Source organism: Peromyscus leucopus, chromosome 3, assembly GCF_004664715.2.
Source record: "Peromyscus leucopus breed LL Stock chromosome 3, UCI_PerLeu_2.1, whole genome shotgun sequence".
NCBI classification, from domain to species: domain Eukaryota; kingdom Metazoa; phylum Chordata; class Mammalia; order Rodentia; family Cricetidae; genus Peromyscus; species Peromyscus leucopus.
Genome location: NC_051065.1, coordinates 124,336,405 through 124,356,020, shown reverse-complemented (window position 1 = coordinate 124,356,020; position 19,616 = coordinate 124,336,405). Strand labels below are relative to the sequence as shown.

General features: G+C 42.7%; 2 protein-coding genes across 7 annotated transcripts in view; one reads left to right on the top strand and one right to left on the bottom strand.

Moving 5' to 3' along the window:
* The first annotated feature begins 1,887 nt into the window (after positions 1–1,887).
* Etfbkmt (electron transfer flavoprotein subunit beta lysine methyltransferase) lies at positions 1,888–14,064 on the top strand. 3 transcript variants are annotated; one of them, XM_028892415.2, is made up of 5 exons: positions 1,891–2,009; positions 2,893–3,014; positions 4,602–5,004; positions 10,779–10,909; positions 13,655–14,064. In XM_028892415.2, the coding sequence occupies exons 3-5, from the start codon at positions 4,712–4,714 to the stop codon at positions 13,996–13,998; spliced, it is 768 nt and encodes a 255-aa protein (XP_028748248.1). In that variant the 5' UTR covers positions 1,891–2,009; positions 2,893–3,014; positions 4,602–4,711; the 3' UTR covers positions 13,999–14,064. The 3 variants fall into 3 exon arrangements, with proteins under 3 accessions (XP_037059856.1, XP_028748248.1, XP_028748247.1); XM_028892414.2 differs by lacking the exon at positions 2,893–3,014 and having other exon boundaries at positions 1,892–2,009; XM_037203961.1 differs by lacking the exons at positions 2,893–3,014; positions 4,602–5,004 and having other exon boundaries at positions 1,888–2,009.
* Positions 14,065–17,771: 3,707 nt separating this feature from the next.
* Amn1 (antagonist of mitotic exit network 1 homolog) overlaps positions 17,772–19,616 on the bottom strand; it is a 31,833-nt gene continuing 29,988 nt past the window's right edge. For all 4 annotated transcript variants that reach the window (XM_028892388.2, XM_028892387.2, XM_037203959.1 and 1 more), the window contains exon 7: positions 17,772–18,233. In XM_028892388.2, coding sequence (XP_028748221.1) covers positions 18,160–18,233 — 74 coding nt within the window. In that variant the 3' untranslated portion in view covers positions 17,772–18,159. The remainder of the gene's footprint in view (positions 18,234–19,616) is intronic.

Sequence of the window (19,616 nt, the reverse complement as noted above, 5' to 3'; positions counted from 1 at the left end):
CCCATCCTTGAGTCCTGATTGGTGAAAAATGTAACCCGTAAGTTGGCAGAGATATTTGTGGCTTTTGTGCTTAAAGCTCTGGAGCATTCTGGCTCCGGGGTCACAGTTCAGCTCCCAAGTCTGTTCGGTGTCCCTGATCGATCAATAGTGGCTTGATTACAATAAACTTTTTTGCATTGACTTGGAGTTTAGGCTGTGCTGGATCCAAGCAGACCCCACAACAGCAGAACTGCATGTTTATTAGCATAGAAAGACAACAGGGTAAACCATAAATACAGATTTTCAAAAATGTTTATTTTATTTTTAATTTTTCAAGACAGGGGATCTCTGTGAGGCCTTGACTGTCTTGGAACTCATTCTATAGACCAGGCTGGCCTTGAATTAACAGAGATCTGCCTGCCTTTGCCTCTGCTTCCTGAGTGCTGGGATTAAATGCGTGTATCACCACCACTGAGATTTTTTTTAAAAAAATCCTCTTCTTTTTTGGGGGCGGGGAGGGACATGATCTTACCAGGCATGGAACTCACTCTGTAGCCCAGGCTGGCCAGGAACCCACAGGGATGCGCCTGCCTCTACTGACTAAGTGTTGTGATTAGAGGCGTGAGTCACTATACCTGGTGATTAAAAAAAAATTTGTTTCTGTTTTTTTTTTTTTTTTTGGTTTTTCGAGACAGAGTTTCTCTGTGTAGCTTTGCGCCTTTCCTGGAACTCGCTTTGTAGGCCAGGCTGGCCTCAAACTCACAGAGATCTGCCTGCCACTGCCTCCCGAGTGGTGGGATTAAAGGCGTGTGCCACCACCGCCCGGCTCGTTTCTGTTTTTAATTATGTGCATCTGTATGTGTCTGTGTGCATGCGTGCAGATGCCCAAGGGGGCCAGAGACATTGGATCCCCTCGAGCTGGAATATGGGCACACCTTGTGTGGGTCTGAGAGGCAAACTCAGATGCTCTGCAAGCACTACACGACACCAAGCCATTGCTCTAGCCCCTAAACACAGATTTCTAAAGTTTTTATTACATTTATTTATTGTGGTGTGTGTGTGCTGGGGTGTGAAAGTAGGACACCTGTGGGCTCTGGGGAACTCAGGTTGTCAGGCTTGGCAGTGGCCCTGGCACACGGAGTCACCTAGATGGGTCCAGCTTTTCCTTTCTTGTTTTTTTCTGAGACTGGGTGTTGTCATGTAGCCAAGGCTGACTTCTAACTTGCTGAGTATGACCTTGAACCTCTTCCATCCACTCCTGAGTGCTAGCTAGGATTAGGGATGGCTCCCAGGGTCTCAGGCTAAGTAAAAACTCCTAACAACTGAGTCAGGCCCCAATTCAGATTTTGACCAGGCATCTGAGGAGCATTCCTCAAATGGTAAATTTAGATAAAGAAACATAGCTTGTCATTTTCCTTGTTTGGGATTTTTTTTTCTTGTACATCATAGATTTTCATTAATGAAAGTGAGATGTCTTAATTTTGGAGTCGTGAGTTGAGGGGCCTGTGGAGAATCTAAGAGATTCAGAACCTGAGCCCTACAGGTTGAAAATCGCCCTGGGCTGTGACTTTACAACAGGGGAGCCATATATTATGATTTATCACAACTGAATGTGTCATAAAAGTTTACTCACCTCTCCAGATTCATCCTCTCAGGACATGCTGGCTGCATACAGCTCTGCAGGAGGTTTTATAAATCAGAATTCCCCAGACGTGGGGCACAAAGCTGTGCAATGGCGCTCCAGGTCTATAGGGACTGACCAGAGGGCACGGCCCCTAGTCTCAAGGTTACAGAAGGGCTTTGTGGTTCCCAACTGCCTTGAGAACCCAGAGGTCCAGAACAAAACACAGCTGGGAAGAAGGGCGGAGCTGGTGTGTCCTGGCGGCTGCGCAGTCCACGTTTCTCCGCCTCCTCCTTCTGGCCGCCCAGTGTTTTTCCAGCTGCCGGCTCAGACTTCCTCTTCCCGGAAAGGAGATTCGGTGTACATTATTTTTTTTTTCTTCCTGCGCGTGAAGCTCCAGCAAAGTCAGGTAAGGACCGCAGTACCCTTTTAAAAGCAGAGTCCTGTCCTTTTTTCCTTAGGAAAGTAACGTGGTCACAAGCATTGTTTGTAATTTAACCTTTTTGTTTCTTTGCTTGAGACAATGCAGCCCAGACTTGCTCTAATTAGAGGCAGTTCTTCCCTGAGATTACAGACATGTGCTACTGTGCCCTGCATTGTTAACCGTGTGTGTGTGTGTGTGTGTGTGTGTGTGTGTGTGTGTGTGTGTGTGTGTGTGTGTAGACCAGAATGTGTCACCAGAAGCTAAAGTTACAGGTACACACTCTGGGACATGGACACTGGGAACCAAACCCTGGTCCTGCGGAAGAGAAGCAAGCTCTCAATGCCTGCACCTTTTCTCCAGGAGGTTTGCTCATTCTGTGTAAGATAGTAGTCCAGGGAGGCAGTCCACCTACTGAGGGATTGGAGTCAGACAGATAGGAAGAGGGGCCATGACTGGATAATAAAGTGGAAAACTTCCGAGATGGATGGTTTTTCCTCACCCTCCTGACCTGAGACAAAAGCCTGGCATCTTAAAACAAAGGCCCTGTGAGCTTTTTCTCCTTCCTGCAGGCCCCTACTGAGGGACTGGCTCCACAAGCTGAAAGCCCCAACAGGACATGTTTTCACAATAGTTGTCCAGCCAGCCATCCCGTCTTTCTTCAAAGGATCAACACCAAATTAGGGGAGCAAGACCCTTCAGAGACTTAAAAAACCCTAACCCTCAAGAAGAAACTGGATTCCAGCTCCCCAAGTGCCCCTTCTACTTTGAGGAGGAGTCTTTTTCTCTGCGTGTTTGCTGCATGTGTGCTTCTTCGCCCCTCAATAAAAGCCCTTCCTAAACTATTGGTCCTGTCTGCTCCTCTTTTCAGTGTCTGAGATTTCTCCAGTGCTACCTGTTGAGCTTGAAAGTTTTCCTGCTTTTTAACTGTGTAACTGGCAGAGAAAGCTGAACCCAGTCAAGAGCGCTAGAAGGTCACACTGCCCCAGTCAGGTATGGCGGGGTGTACTGACAGTCTGGCTTGAGTTCAGCTCTTTTTTGTCACTGCTTCTTTCTTCCACGGTGATCTGCCTGCCTCTACCTCCCAAGTTCTGGGATTAAAGGCAAGCTGTGCACTACCATACCCAGCCTGCTATCTTTCTTATAGCATAATTTGAGTACCTACTTAGATCGTCTTTATAAGTTCTTCATAACCAAACTGTCAGTGCTGGGAAGACTTGGTGTTCAAATTCAAAGTAATTCCTTATTGCTCTGCTGTGAACCTTAAAGCGCCATTGATAGGGTGCTTGCTTAGCATGCATGAAGCCTTGGGTTTGACCCCAAGCAAAAATAAACCTGGAGTAGTGGCTGCACAGCACTTGTGACGTAGGAGAGTCAGAAATTCATCATCATCCTTTTCTATTTAGTTGGAGGCCAATCTGAGCCATGAAACTGTCTGCAAACAACGACAACAAAGGAGCTGGAGAGGTGGCTCAGAGGTTAAAAGCACTTGCTGCTCTTGCAGAGGACCGAGGTCAGTTCTCAGTACCCATGTCAGCAGCTCACGACTGCCTGTAAGAGGAGTTGGTGCCTCTGGCCTCTGCAGACAGTCACATACACTTACACACACAAATACAAAGAAATCTTTACAACAACAGCAGGTCAGGCATAGCGGCACAAGCCATTAGTCCAGCACTCTGGAGGCAGATGCAGGTGGATATCTGTGAGTTCAAGACATGAGTTCCAGGACAGCCAGAGCTACATAATAGAGAGACCCTGTGCCAGAAAACAAACAAAAGGTGGCATTTCTCGTTTCTCCTTACCAGTGTATACTTTGGGTTATAGATATTTTAAGTTTAGGTTTGGTAAAGTCGAGTCAATATTGACAGGAATTTAGAAGTTGGTGTCCTATTACAATGAAGTCCAGGCTGGGTAGAATGGCATATAGCTGTAATTCAGCACTCAGGAGACAGAAGCAGGAGCCTAACTGCAAGCTTGATGTCATTTTGGTCTACATAGTGAATTCTAGTGCAGCCTGGGCTACAGTATGTCTATATTTGATGGGTACGGCTGTTTTGCCTGCGTGTGTATAAATGCACCGTGTGCTTGTGTGTGTGTGTGTGTGTGTGTGTGTGTGTCTGTCTGTCTGTCTGTGTCTGATGCCTGACAAAGCCAGAAGAAAGCACCAGATCCCCCTGGAGCTGGAGTTATGATTGTGAGATATCATGTGGGTGCTAAGAACTGAACCTGGTTCCCCTGCAAGAGCATCAGGTACTCTTAACTGCTGAGCCATCTCTTTAGCCCCAGAGCAAGTGTATCCTAAAAACAAAATAACAAAAAGGTATACCTTACTTCATTTTCTTAAAGACTGTTGTAAAATAAAATGCCTGTGTATTTTTTTTCATGAATTACTGAAAGGATTTCACAGTTAAAAAAAAAAGTAACTGGATTTCTTTACCCAAATTGATAAGCCAAAGCTGCCCTCTGAAATGAACTTGTGCTTGTGAGTTGTTAGAGCTTACACTAGCTTATTTTCTTGTTATGTTGAAAGATATGGACTAGGAATTTTCAGTATTGCTTGTTGGTTTGTTTGATGTACAGATGCAAACTTCCAGTGTCCACTACGTGGAGAGGCAGACCCCCCTCCTGTCTGCGTGGGGAGCAGTCCTTGTTAAAGCAACACTGACAGCCTGAGGTTTGGAGAAGTTCTAATGACTTTCAGCCTGGGTTGGAAAACTTCCAGGAGCCAGTGGCGTCTCCTGCAGGCTATGAGCAGTGGGTTGCCCCTGTTTCCCTGGAGGACGGCAGGGAGCTGTTTGGACCCTGAGATGAAAGCCTACCTGGAGGAGAACACTGAAGTCACCAGCAGTGGCAGCCTTACCCCTGAAATCCAGTTACGGCTTTTGACCCCCAGGTGCAAGTTCTGGCGGGAAAGGGCTGACCTGTGGCCCTACAGTGATCCCTACTGGGCAATCTACTGGCCAGGAGGCCAGGCCCTGTCTAGGTATGTCTCGGTGAAATGTGCATCTTGAAGGCTGTTGAAGATCCTTTTCCCTTCAGCACCCACCCCCACCTCCGTGCTATTTTTTCTGGCCCTATAACATAACAGCAAAACCAGAAGTCACTGGGGCTCATGCAGGTCCCAACTTATGTATGGCTTGTATTGCTATCCTTCTCATAAAATAGAAGAGGATTTGTCCTATGGGAAGACAAAGTCATTTCCAAAAAGGCCTCCTGTAGTTATCCATGATGGTGTGTGTCCCTTTGTAATCCTAGCACTTGGAAGCTGAGCCAGGAGCGTTTGAAGCTATCCTGTGATATATAGCAATGCTTTCTTAAAAAATTTTAAATAGTATCTATATACTCACATACTTGACTTTGGCACTTGCCACAGAGAGGAGAGTGGGGGATTGAGGCCTCTCGAGTCTGGGATTTCAACTGAGACCAAGAGAGAAGACAAGGATTGTCAACTAAAAAATTCAGAGAGGGCTGTAGCTACATCCAGAACTGGCCACTGTTAAATTAGCTTGGCTTCACAACTGTCATAGATGTTGATACTATAATGACAAAGTAGTTCTCTTCACACCTGTCATGGGTAATCTTTGCTGTAAACTCAGTTGAATTTGGAATTACCTACAAGACACAGCTGTGGGCATGTCATGAGGGTGTGCTTTTGTTAGAGTTTTCATTGCTGTAATAAAAAACCACAACCAAAAGCAGTTCTTTGATCACGGTCTATCATCCAGAAAGTCAGGGCATGAACTCAAGTCAGGAACTTTGAGGCAGGAACTGAAGCAGAGGCCATGGAGGAGCTCTGCTTCCTAACTTGCTCTTCATGGCTTGCTCAGCTTGCTTTCTAATACCAGACAGCATTACCTGCCAGTGCATTGCTCTCAGAGGGCTGGGCCCTCCCACATCAATCATTGGTGTGGATCACATGGGGACCATTGCTGCTTGACTAGTTCCAGCATTTGACTTGGTGGATCACAATTCCCCAGCACCTTTACTTCCATTTTTAATGATTCTCCCATGTGTTTTGGGAGTTCCTTTGTGCATTTTCTTTTGAGAAATTTTGTGCAGGCTTTGAAGGATGAAAATATATAAAATGGCAACCCCTTTAAACAAAATAATTCTTGGAAAAAATCTCTGCCACCATGGAACCAATATAGTGTGATGACTCTGCGTACTCCCACACAAGTTAACACCAAACTGCTAGAAAATTTGGATAAATAACATATGCTTGATTAATAAGGTATATTTGGTAATCAAGATTGGTAAATTCCTGAGGTCTCTTCAGGTTCACAGTAACATTTGTCTAACTTCATCTTTACTCACTTTAAGCTTTAGCTATTTGGATAAATTAAGCTATGTATAAAAAAACCGTGCAATATTCTATATTGGAGTGTCTGGTCCCCCAAGAAAATTCTTTTCCCAAGTTCAGACATTTAGACAAAAACCCCTGTGGTAGTTTGAATGTAAGTGGCCCCCATAATCTCATAGGGAGTGGCCCTATTAGAAGGTGTGGCTTTGTTGGAGGGGATAAGGCCTTGTTAGAGAAATACGTCACTGTGGGGGCAGGCTTTGAGTTCTCTTTTGCTTAAGCTTCGCTCAGTGTCAAAGTCTATTTCCTGTTGCCTTCTGGTCAAAGTGTAGCCAGCACCATGTCTGCCTGCACACCACCATGCTCCCTGCCATGATGATAATAGACTGAACCCTGAACTCTAAGCTGGTACCTCAATTAAATGCTTCCTTTATAAGAGTTGCCATGGTGTTGGAGTCTCTTCACAGCAATAGAAACCCTAACTAAGACATAAGTTGGTACCAGAGACTGTGATATTGTTGTACTTTACCATGTTTTGTTTGGAGGAATTTGGACTTTGGTACTTTGGGTTAGAAAAGCAGTGGAATGCTTTAAGCACTGCTTAATGGGTGATACTAGTAGGAAAGCATGGAAGACAGTGGTGCTGATAATGATTTGAACTGTCTGGGGCTGGATCAGGAGATTTCAGAGGAGAAGAATTTTAGTATGTTGTCTAGAAATTGTTCTTATGAGATTTTGATAACGAATGTGGTTGCTTTTTGTTCTTGTTCGAAGAGTCTACCTGAGACTAAAGTGAAGAGTTTTGGATTAATTCTGTTGGCAGAGGAAATCTCAAAACAGTATAGTATAGACTGTTTTGTGGTTATTAGTATTAACTCTGATGAAGATTTATAATGAAAAGAAGCAAGCTGAGCAAGGAAAAATACAAAATGTACAGTTCAAGGAGAAAAAGGGCACCAGGGAGTGGAATGGAGCTAGGCCCTATGTTCAAGGAGACCAACAAATTAAAGAAGAACAGGATATAAATGCTGTATAGGGAGTGGTGACCTCAGGGCAAGACCCCACCCAGCTAATCTTCCAACTTGTGAAAAGGAATGAAAGAAAAGCTTAGAGCCAGGTGTGGTGCTGCACACCTTTAATCCCAGTACTCAGGAGGCAGAGGCATACAGATTTCTTGAGTTCAAGGCACCCTAGTCTAGAGATCCAGTTTCAGGACAGCCAAGCTTAGAGAATGAAGGACAGAAAGTTGGTGAAGATGTAATTGAACAAGGGGGCCATGTTCCAGCCCCAGTAAGCAGAAGAACTCGGTAGAAGTCACTACCTGGAGGGATCAGGGAATTCCTCCAGAGGAAGCCAAATCCCAAGGAGCTTTTGGTGTTTCTTGGCTTGTTATATATCAGCTGTATTCTGTTATGAAAATCATGTGTGCCTTCATAGTTTTTCCAATTCACTTTCCCCTAAGAAGGACTAACAGTGTAGACTCTCTGGACATACACATTCCAGGTATTTGGAGAACAGCCTCAGTAAAGGCTTTCTCTGCAATCAGGTTATCTCCCTTAGCCACTTTCAAGGACTAGCAGTAATAACAGTCCACATGCAAGTCTCCTGATTTAAGGTAAATTCCACAAGGAGACACCGCCTAGGAGAGGTGGACATTAAGTAATAGCTTTACACAATTTAGCTCGGACCCTCCCTTTATATACCGGGACTTCCAGGGCACAGGGGAGAAGAGAAAAGAGAATGGAAGAACTAGATGGGTAAGAACTTGAGAGGAACAAACTGAGATGGGGAAGAACTAGATTGAAGGGCTAGAAGAGAGGACTAGAGGAACGAGATGGGAGATGAGGAAGAGTCAGATAAGAGAGAAGGAGATGGGAGAGGAGCTGATAGGGGAAAGAACTAGATAGATGAGAACCTAGAAGGGACAGAACTAGATGAAGGAATTAAGATAGTGTTGTGCCCAGATCGTGACCCCCAGAGAGACCACCAAAGACGAGCATGCCGGAATGCAAAAGCAAGGTTTAATTCTGGATATCCAAAAGCATTACAAGCCTAGGCAGGGACTTCGTCCAATACATCCAACGCAGTGGAGGCTGGAGGAAGCGCCCACCTGTCTGCAAGCTCAGTTTTTAAAGGGAAAAGTCACAAGGTTACATCATTTAGGGGTGCTAGTACAGATACAATTCTGATTGGCTCGCTTCTAGGGACTTCTAGAAATTACTTCTAAGGGAGTGGTTGCCCGCCACCATTTCTCATTGGCTGCCCCCAGATGGGGGCATCTGGTGATTACACAGTCACTATGGAAACTAGGGTTGGGACATTCTATGGTCAAGCAGTTGCCTAGGGGGCCAGGGAGAGGACATTCCATAGTCTGGTAGGCATTACCTCATGACTATCTTGTGACTCTGTACTTTTACACTTCCTGGTTTCTGGAATCTGAACTGACTGGTTTCAGTAACTAAAGGCCTATTCCCAAAAGGAGAAATCTTAGGCCTTAATTTTAGGGTGAAAACATTTTGGTCTTATTTCTAAGATGGCTCATTTTGGTCTCACAATAGAACCTAGAGGGAACAGTAGATACATATAGAGAAATCAGGCAAGAAAGGAGCTAGACATGAGAACAGAACTGAAGCTGTGTATAAAGGATGTTAAGCCAGAGGAATTAAAGCAAGTAGACTATAGAGGTTGGTGTACTGAGATTCTATTTCCTGAAAATAGTCCTCTCCATTAGTAGTTCTCTCTCCTGAGCCCCTGGGATGTATAATATTGAGGCTGGTTATTCTAATATTATAGAAGATTCCTGGAGTTGGACTCAAGCAAGTCATTATTAAGAAGAAAATGTCCCACAGGCCACGCTGGTGGAGGCATTTTCTGTTGAAAGTCCCCTTTCCCACTTGCCTCTAGCTAGTGTCAAGTTGACAAAAAGGAAGGATGTTTCCAGTGAAGCTTGACAGAGGGCCCGCCCACCGTAAATGTGAGTGGCACTGCTCTGTAGGAGTGTGAACACAGAAAAAGGAAGAAAGCTGAGTCCTGGAATTCTTTTCTTCATAATTTATACTGATGTGAGCAAGTACTCTCATACTTCTGCTGCCACAGCCCCCTACTGCCAGGCCTGCCCTCCCCATGATGAATTATATCTCCAAACCATGTTCCTTCAAAATAAACGCTTCCTCCCTTAAGAGTTTCTTGTCAGGTGTTTGGTTACAGCAATGAGTCATATTAACTTTTTTTTTTTTTTTTTTTTTTTTTTGAGGCAGGGTGTCACTCGTGTAGTCTGGCTGTCCTGGAGCTATGTAGCCCAGGCTGGCCTGGGTGTCACAGAGATCCCACCTGCCTCCGCCTCCTAGTGCTGGTATTAAAGGCATGGGCCACTGAGCAACTTTTTCTTAAAATATTTTGTGTGTGAGTGTTTTGCCTGAATGTATGTCTGTGTACCCCATGTGTGCCTGGTGTCCATGAGGATCAGAAGAAGGCATCAGATCCTCTGGAACTGGAGTAACAGACAGCTGTGAGCTATCATGTGGGTTCTGGGACTTGAACCTGGATCTTCTGCAAGAGCAACAAGTGCTCTTAACTGCTGAGCCAACTCTCCAGCCCTCATACTAATTTTTGTAACACACTCCTCACCCCCAAAGTCTTGTTTTGATAGCAGTTTGGTCATACCTTTGGTGTTCGTTGCATAGTTTCACCCCCTTACACAAGATTTCTTAAGGTATTTCCATAAGTAAAGCTTCTACCCCACAAGAAACTAATGTCAGCTGTTAAAGAACCTACATGGCCATACAAGATTCGTATGTCTTAATTTGTGCTCAGGTTCATGTGGATGTCAACAGTAAGCACAGAGTTCTGAGGTGGATCCTAAAGACCCAGCCCTTCAAAGATCCTGCTTTAATATTGTAAATTCCAGCCTCCCCTAGAACTTCCTCTTCTGCACACGACAGTATGAGTGATCATTTGCAATGTTCTCTTCTTTGGAAGCTCAAGGACATCTTAGGTGGACCCTACATTTGTTTGGATTCTGCATTTTTAAGCACCCCCCCCCCCCGTCCTTTTAGCATGTCCGTCTTCGTCTTCTCTGCTTTAGCATTGGTCCTGATTTCATCTGGTTGTGTCTTTAGGGTGTATAGCTATCAAAAAAAGGTGTCCTGTTTCCCAGGAATAGTATTGTTACCACTGGTCTAGGTCAGGTGGGTTCTATACCATGGGAAAAATTACATTTAATTCATTGCTTCGTGTGTTCATGTGTGGTAGCACAGGAATGCATGGTGTGCTGTGGAGGTCAGAGGACAACTTTCATGAATTGGGTCTCTCCTTCCATGTTGAACTCAGGTCATCAGATTTGGCAGCAAGCATCTTTCTCTGCTGAACCATCTTTCCTGTTTTGGTTCGTTTATTTTTTATACTTCTCACTGTCCTTTTCCATACCTCAGGTATTTTCTCTTTTCTTTCTACTTTAGGTATCTTCTGGATAACCCGGATGTTGTCAGAGGAAAGTCTGTCTTAGATCTTGGGAGTGGATGTGGGGCTGCAGCAATCGCTGCTAAGATGAGTGGAGCATCAAAGATCTTGGCCAACGACATAGACCCCAGTAAGGACTGCATATTTAAAACGTTTAAAGCTCACCCCCTCTCAGGATACATCATGATCGCTTACTGCCTTGTTTTTGTAATCTGATACTGTGAGGTATGCTCAGTGGGATGTTATCTGGGGCCTGGGCTGACAGTGCATCTCCCCAAGAGGATTTGATTTGTTGCTAGACATTCCAGAGGGATACAAAGCTGGGCGTGTGTGGTAGCTTCTGGGTTGAGAATTCCCTGCAATGTGTAAGTAATGTTTATTTGACACAAATTCAAGTAAAGATAAGTTTGTGTCTTTAGTGGATATTTTTACTGCATTAAGACCTAAGTTGTGTTAGGTATGGCAGCCCACACTTTTAATTCCAGCACTCAGGAGGCAGAGGCAGGTAGACTTCAGAGTTCCAGGGCAGTTAGGGCTACAAAATGAGACCCTGTCTCAAACAAAACAAAACACAAAAGAAAAGAAAAGAGGCCCAGGTGGTGACAGGTAAGCTTTTATTTAATCTGATTTTTTTCTGATCCTACCTTCATTTAGGGTAGAGCCCTCCAGGGGTCTTATTTTATTAAGAGGTTTCAGTTATAATTTAATCAAACCTAACATTTGTTTTTCTGTCTACAGTAAAAAAACATACTAAAAATAAGCAGAAAATGTTCATAAAAATCCCACCATTGCTGTTCTATATTCAGTATATAGCTTTTTAAAAATTTTCTTTCTTGGTTATAGTCCACATGAGAAAGTTATAGACCACCTTGAATATAAGGCCAAATAAGAGTCCTTTGTTGAAGAGACTGAGAGCAGGCTTTTGTCCCAGTGAACTCTCTTCCCCGAGATTAAACACTACAGAACTTATAAAGATAAAGGACAATTAAATCACATGAGGTGCAGGGTAGGGGAGTTTTTACTTTAAACAAGGGATTATTTCCCAAAAAGGAAGGAGGAACACTGATCTGTTAAACATTTTACAAGCATCATTTCTCAGGAGAAACTTCTGTCAAGCAGGATGTAGTTCTGGGAGGTGGGTATGGAGTCAGGATAACTGATCTCTCCTAGACCAATTCCCTCCTCTTTTTTTTTTTTGAGACAGAGTCTCATATAGTCCAGATGGCCTCAACTAGCTATATAGCTAAGGGTAATCTTGGATTTCTGATCTTCCTATTTTCATCTCTCAAGTGCTGGGATTATCGGCATGCACCGCTATGTCCAGCCTCTTTGTTTTGTTTTTTGTTGGTTTGAGACAGGGTTTTAGGCTGTAGACCCAACTGGCCTGGTACCTCCCTTTGTAGCCCAGGTTGGCTAATACTTGCAAGGATCTTCCTGCTGCATACTACCAAGTCTTGGAGTGACAGGTATGCATCATCATGCCCAGCCAGTATATAGTTTATACTGATATAAACTTTAAACTTCTTTCCCTAAAAAAATAACAACGGGGATGAGGGTGGGGTGGGGGGTGGAGAGATGGCTCAAAGGTTAAGAGCACTGGCTACTCTTCTAGAGGATTCAGGTTCAATTCCCAGCACCCAGATAGCAGTTCACAACTGTTTGTAACTACAGTTCCAGGGGATCTGACACCCTCACACAGACATGAATGCAGACAAAACACCAAAGCACAAAAAGTTAAATTCAACAACAAAATCCCTTTTAACAAAGGAGATATTAGATTATTTTTACAATTATTTATTTATTCATCTGTGTGTGTGCACATCACATGGGGAGATGGGGATAGCTTGTGAGATTTGGTTCCCCCTTTCCATCATGTGTTTTAGGCATTGAACTCTGGTTTGTTGAGACAGGTTCTTTCTGTGTAGTCCTGGCTGTCCTGGAACTCCCTGTATAGACCAGGCTGGCCCAAACTCACAGAGATATGCCTGCCTCTGCCTGTTAAGTGCTGGGGTTAAAGTGTGCAACCATGCCTGGCCTTCAGGCATTGAACTCTTAGATTTAGTGGCAAGCATCTTAACCTGCAAAGCCATCTCCCTGGTCCCTGTTGTTCGATTAAAAAAGGGGTTCAACCACAGAAACTCAGACTATCCCCCATGGACTTTTACAGTTTGTAAAAATGGCAGACAAATATTTATGCAAGGTTTGGAGGCATGATGACATTCTCTTTGCCAAAAAGGTGACCTTTACTGCAACAAATTACTTCCCTCATCAGTACTAAGATCTTGGTTAAGAGATCTAAATAGCAAATGGTACAGACTATATACACAAGGCTTACATGTTGTGGAGTTACAGGATGTTATGAATTTTTAATAATTAATAAATTAATAATTACTAAATTGGCAAAATTTCTAAATACTATTTCCTGAAGAGTAAAGAGGCATATTGTCTGTTAAAGTTTTTTATCTCAAAGAGAATGAAATTGTTTATAAGCTATGTTAAAGAACTCTTTATGCAGAATTCATATAACTCATTACTGATAAATACTTATGTTTTGAGAAAGCTTGGGCTAAAATAGAAAATGAAATATAGAGCTCATGTGGAGGAAAAAAAAAGGTGTTTTTTTGTTTTTATTTATTTTTTTACTTTTCGAGACAGGGTTTCTTTGTGTAACAGTCCTGGCTGACATAGAACTTGCTTTGTAGACCAGACTGGCCTCAAACTCAGAGATTCACCTGCCTCTGCCTCCCAAGTGCTAGGATTAAAAGTGTGTGCCACCACTGCCTGGCTCAAAAAAAGGTGTTTTTAAACACCTTAACAAGAAAGTACAGTAGCTTACTGATAAAGCTTACAGACCAATTTATCATGTTTTGTAAAGTTGCAGGAATGGCGATTACACTAAATTGCAAATTAAATGGACTGAATCCTTTTCCCATTTCAACGGAAAACATTCTGAATACCCAACAAGGTAAGTTTGATGTCATTGTTCTTGGAGATATGTTTTATGATGAAGACCTTGCAGACAGTCTTCATCTGTGGCTGGAGAACTACTTTTGGACCCACAGAACCCGAGTGTTGATTGGTGACCCTGGGAGGCCCCAGTTCAGTGGACACAGCATTCGGCGTCGGCTGCATCAGCTGGAAGAATACACACTTCCAGAGCCAACTCAGCAGGATAACAATGGACTGACCACAAGTGCAGTGTGGGAATTTCATCCCTGATTTTTCAGAGTGCTTTTATTATGGGTATAGTTCTGTTTGTATTAAACTCTAAAACTTTCTTCTGTAGGAGGTTCAGTTTAAAGAATGCAATTCAGTGGGGTGTGGTGGCTTGAGGCTTGAATCCCACCACTTGGGAGGCTGAGGTAGGCTGATCTCTGTGAGTTTGAAGCCAGACTGGTCTGCATAGTGAGTTAGTTCCAGGACAGCTAGAGCTACATAATGAAACCCTATCTAATGGAGAAAGTGAAGGGTTTACAACACCTAACCCTAACCCTAACCCTAACCCTAACCCTAACCCTAACCCTAACCCTAACCCTAACCGCCTGGGAATACCGGGTGCTGTAATTGGCTAGGCGGAAGTGTCCGCCTGGTAAATGGGACCGTGGGGGGCGTGTTGTAAACCCTTCAGAAAGTTATTTGAAATTTCCTCTGTCTGGCCCTTCATAGTCATGTACGTGTTTAATACCAGCACTTGAGAGGCAAAGGCAGGTGGAGCTCTGTGAGTTTGAGGCCAGCTTGGTCTACAGTGAGTTCCAGGACAGCCAGAGCTACATGGTGAGACCCTGTCTCCAAAAAAAAAAAAAAAAAAAAAAAAAGGGAAAAAATAAATTTCTTCCTTCCTTTGCTCTAACACCTTGGATAACTCTGTATGGTTTACTAAAGTTAGTAATGGTTATGTTCCCACTTCATATACCAGGTTGTCAGGATTTTATAACAGCAAAACACTGAACTCTAAGCAAAAATAATGTAAATAATACATATCATATACAACTGACTATGTAGAAAGTATATCTCTATATGTATCTATATATATAATATACACAATTTGCTGCAGTATTAATAAAATATCTCTGGAAGATAAGGAACTAGAGAGTTATCTTTCTGTTACTGTAACAAAATAACTGATAAAAATCAACTTAAAAGAGGAGTGGTTTATTTTGGCTCGTTTCCCAGAGGCTCCAATCCTTGGTCTCTGGCTCCACTGTTGTGCAGCGGCGGCAAGGTAGGATGTTACGGCAACAACAGTATGCAGTAGAAGTGGCTAGGAAGCAGAGAGCCAGAAACCAGGAATAAGATAGACCCTCTAAGGAACACAACTGGACAGACTTCTTCCAACAAAGCTGCACCTCCTAGAGTTCCCATCCATGAGGAATCAGCCCAACTCAATTTTGTAATCGGGAAACCAATTCTAGTTAATTTCCATTTACTGTAAAACTTAAGTTTCTGTTTATCAGAACTGGGCTGTGCCCCACCATCATAACCATAGACTGTTCGGTAACATGTTCCAGGAAGATTTTCTTAACTGCCTCGTCTTGCTTCTGTAACCACGCTTGCTTGCAAAAATCTCCCACCCTGCAGTTTTGCCCTATAAAAGAGGTATGAAAAATTGGCTCAGGGCTGTTCTCTTGAACCCTGTCTTCCCAATAGTCCATTCAGTTAAGAATCCATTAATGAACTAATCCATTGGTGAGGTCAGAGACCTCATAATCTATCGAATTCCCCGCAAGTTCCTGCCTTGAGGGGATTTCTGTCAGGGTCGAGAACAGATGCTACAATTGGTTAAGGATACTACTCTGAGGGATATCAAATGAATCTAAGCACACTGAGTTCCTTAGTTCATTCACTTTATTCTTCAAAGTCAATTCTATCTACACAGCTTCTTTTCTGTTCTCATACTTAGCTCCTCTCAGTCCCTCCTGCTCTCAGTCCCTTCTGGTGTTCTCTCATCTCTATCTAGTTCTTTCCATCTTGTCCTCTTCTTTGTTCTTCTCAATCAATTCTCCTATTGCTGTTCTCTGATATCTAGGTCTTTTCCATCTTCTTTCCTCTTTTCCCCCAAGCATGCACGTATGTATGTATGTATGTGTGTGTGTGTATGTATGTATGTATATCCATTCATTAACAACTTGTTAGTAAAAACTACAAAGTCGACTCTCAGGGACAAGTATTCTGATAAGAGTCACACTTGGCAAAGACTCGGTCAGCTTAATTGGTGAATGACAACAGCTGTAGGTTGTAAAAAGTTCTGGCTATCTCTTAAAGGGATAGCTACAAAGATTACAAGGAAAGAAATTAAACCAATGAGAGATTTAAGGAAAAGGCAAGGAATATGTGTACTATTTTATGTGATTAATAATATCCAGACATGATTGTAGCTAGAGTTTTCCTGCCTGGCCCACAGTCAGGACAAATCTCTGTCACCCGCCAGTCCCACAGCCGCTCAGACCCAACCAAGTAAACAGAGACTTATTTTGCTTACAAACTGTATGGCCATGGCAGGCTTCTTGCTAACTGTTCTTATAGCTTAAATTAATCCATTTCCATAAATCTATACCTGCCACGTAGCTCGTGGCTTACCGGTACTTTACATCTTCCTTGTCCTGGCGGCTGCTGTAGGCAGTGACTCCTGCCTTCCTGTTCTTTTATTTCTCCTGTTTGTCCTGCCTATACTTCCTGCCTAGCCACGGCCAATCAGGTTTTATTTATTGACCAATCAGCAACTTGACATACAGACCAACCCCCAGCACAGCCAAGTGCAGATCATCTCAGACACCTGCACTCAGGCCCATGGTCCTAATCATCCTCTATGCCAACCTGCTGGGTAAAGCCATGAGGAACCTGAGAACGGGCTCCCACAGGACATACAGAACATCCCACAGCACATGGTTAGTCAGTTAACAACCTTTTTATGTTAGTTACCTGAATCTCAGGACCTATATATAATTAGTCTACTGAGTCTAAAATCTTGCATTAAAAACTGGTATAGAAGTAAATACAAAGTGTTCTTTGAATCAGAGTGGGGAGGTGCTAGTGGAGGAAGCTTAGGGTAACATAGGTGCTATTGATCTCTTGAAGGACTAAGATATACCAAGGCCAGACACCTGCAATTCTGCTCTGTGAAAGTTCTATGAGGACACTTTGGCCAATATTTACCTTGTCAATGGCTAAGGATGGAGAGTAAGACCTCTAAGTGTCTACAGTCCACATGGAACAATAGACCTAGCATGAATCATTTCAGTATGTTTCTATTCATAGAAATTGTACAGTTAAATAAGAAACCATCTTTTAGACTACCACAATTATGAGTGCCTATAAGATTGAGATGCAATCATGAGATTACATGTACCACCCCCAGCCCTATAATGCCATTTCGTACTTAATTTGTACACATTTCTGGGACTGGAGATAAAATCTAATGGTACAGCACCTACCAAGCATGCATGGAACCCTAGATTCAATACCCAGTAAAACAACACACACACACACACACACACACACACACACACACACACACACACACACACATTTATAAATCTGATTTTGCCTACGAAGAAGCTCATAGATGAACAAAATGTACTTGGAAAGAGCAGCCATAAAACCCAATGAAACTGCCTTGGGATACAGCTCAGTGGTAGCCTGTCTGCCTAGTAGATGAGGCCCTGAGTTCAAGCCCTAGAACTGAGTGGGGTAAGAATCAATGAAATGAGTGTCTGAGCAAAAGCCTCAGTAATGTGAATTTGTTGAATGGCTGCCCCCCCCTTTGAATATTAATCTTTTTGGTGTTGAGAATCCAAGCCTAGCATCATGCAAACTAGGCAAGTGTTCTACCACTGAGCCACTTTTCCAGCTGAGTGTCTCATTATAACTGGTGAATTATTACCGTTGATTCCTGTGAAACAAGTATATCCATTTCTGTGAAGAGATAACAGGCCTTATGTTCTACTTTGCTTTTGGCTGAACATTTCATTAAGGTAAAAACCAGAAATCAATTCAAAAGGTAATTATGCTTTTTAAAGCATCTTTATTTAGAATTCTACCCATAATGTCTCTTACAACAGCTCAAATACCTACACCAGAGAACGGACTATAAAGGGAAAATAAATCATCTGAAACTTTCGTTATTAAAGAAACAAACCCAACCTCCTTGCCATCAAGTGATAGAAAGATGGCTCATCAAACAAATATGAGATAATAGAAGTGTTAAAATGCTGAGTCTGGTTAACTTTAAAGCACAACCATTTACATTAAGATTGAACTGGTTCTCTGGGAGTTACAGCTTAACTAAGACAATAAAATAATAAATTAGTGTTAAATTAAGTGAAAAACAAACATTTATAGAGCATATCCTGGAAAAGTTCCTCAGATCAGCCTCTGTGAAGATCAATAAACAGACCAAGTCACTTGCTTTAGTTTTCTTGATCCTACTAATTGCTCCAAGACTTCTCGTGAATGATCTATAAAAGAGAACAATGACAATATATTAATTTATAACAATTAAAGATATTTAATGTTTTTTTCATATCTAAACTGGATATAGGCTGGGTGTGGTAATGCATGCTTTTACTACTGGTACTTGGGAGGTTTAGGTAGGAGACTCAGGAATTTAAGGCAGACCCAGCTCATAGCAAGTTGGAGGCTAGCCTGGGCTATATAAGATGCTGTCTTGACATAAAGAAAAAACAAACAAAAGCTAGGTGTGATGATAGCTATTACAGGGTTATTGGAAGGGTTAAAAACAACATGAAATATAAAGCACATTGGAGCTGGTGGGATGGCTCAAGAGGTAATGCACTTCTTGCCAAGCCTGACAACCCAAGCTCCATCACTGGGAGCCACAGGGTAGGATGAATAGTGTGACCTCCTCTACATGCACACTAGATATCACATATGCACCTCTCTACACACAAATAAGTAAATGTAAGTTACAAAGCATATTTAAAAAATTATTTATTTTGCTGGACATGGTGGCATGCACCTTTAATCCCAGCACTTGGGAGGCAGAGGCAGGCGGATCTCTGTGAGTTTGAGGCCAACCTAGTCTATAAAGTGAGTTCCAGGAAAGCTAGGGCTACACAGAAAAACACTGTCCTGACAAACAAACAATAAAAAATTGTTTACTTTAAATTTTATGTGCTTAGCCTGAATGTATGTAATGTGTATTGGTGTACCACTTGTCTGCCTGGTGCCCACAGAAGCCAGAAGAGAGCATCAGATTCCCTGAACTGGAGTTACAGACATCATGCATGTGTTGGTAATTGAACCTGGGTCCTCTGGAAAAGCAGCCAGTGCTCTTAACTCCTGAGCAAGATTGCCAGCCCTGGTAAATAAATGTACTTTTAAAATCAAAGCATAGTATACAACTGAATAACTCATTAATAATTAGTTAATGGTACTCTTCATTATCATTAGATTTTGCACTCTGAACAATGTAAATATTTTTTTCTTTTGAGAAAGGCTCTTTCTATGTATCTCAGACTGGTCTACATAAGTGAGTTTCAGGCCAGCCAAAGCTACATAGTGAGAGACCCTGACATTCCCACCACCACCACCAAAAAAAGAAAGGTAAGATATCGCACACTTCTAATTCTAGTGGTGGAGACAGGAAGACCCTTAGGGCTCAGAGGCTGACTCCTGAAGAAGGACAACTAAGGTTATCTCTGGCTTTCATAGGCACACAAACATGTACATGTACGCCCCCCCCAACATGTGCACCTCACACATAGGAACATACGACATTTTAAAAAACGTAAATTAAAGAGAAAAAAATACAGATTTCAGGTTAGTGGTGTAAGTCAATGGTACAGCACTTGTTTAGCATCTGCAAGGTCCTGGGTACA

Excerpts from the sequence above, each read along its gene's own strand:
- Etfbkmt (XM_028892415.2), top strand. The coding sequence starts at position 4,712 with ATGACTTTCAGCCTGGGTTGGAAAACTTCCAGGAGCCAGTGGCGTCTC. Across the intron at positions 5,005-10,778 it reads GGAGGCCAGGCCCTGTCTAG|GTATCTTCTGGATAACCCGG; the intron begins GTATGTCTCGGT and ends TTTCTACTTTAG. Across the intron at positions 10,910-13,654 it reads GGCCAACGACATAGACCCCA|TTGCAGGAATGGCGATTACA; the intron begins GTAAGGACTGCA and ends TGTTTTGTAAAG.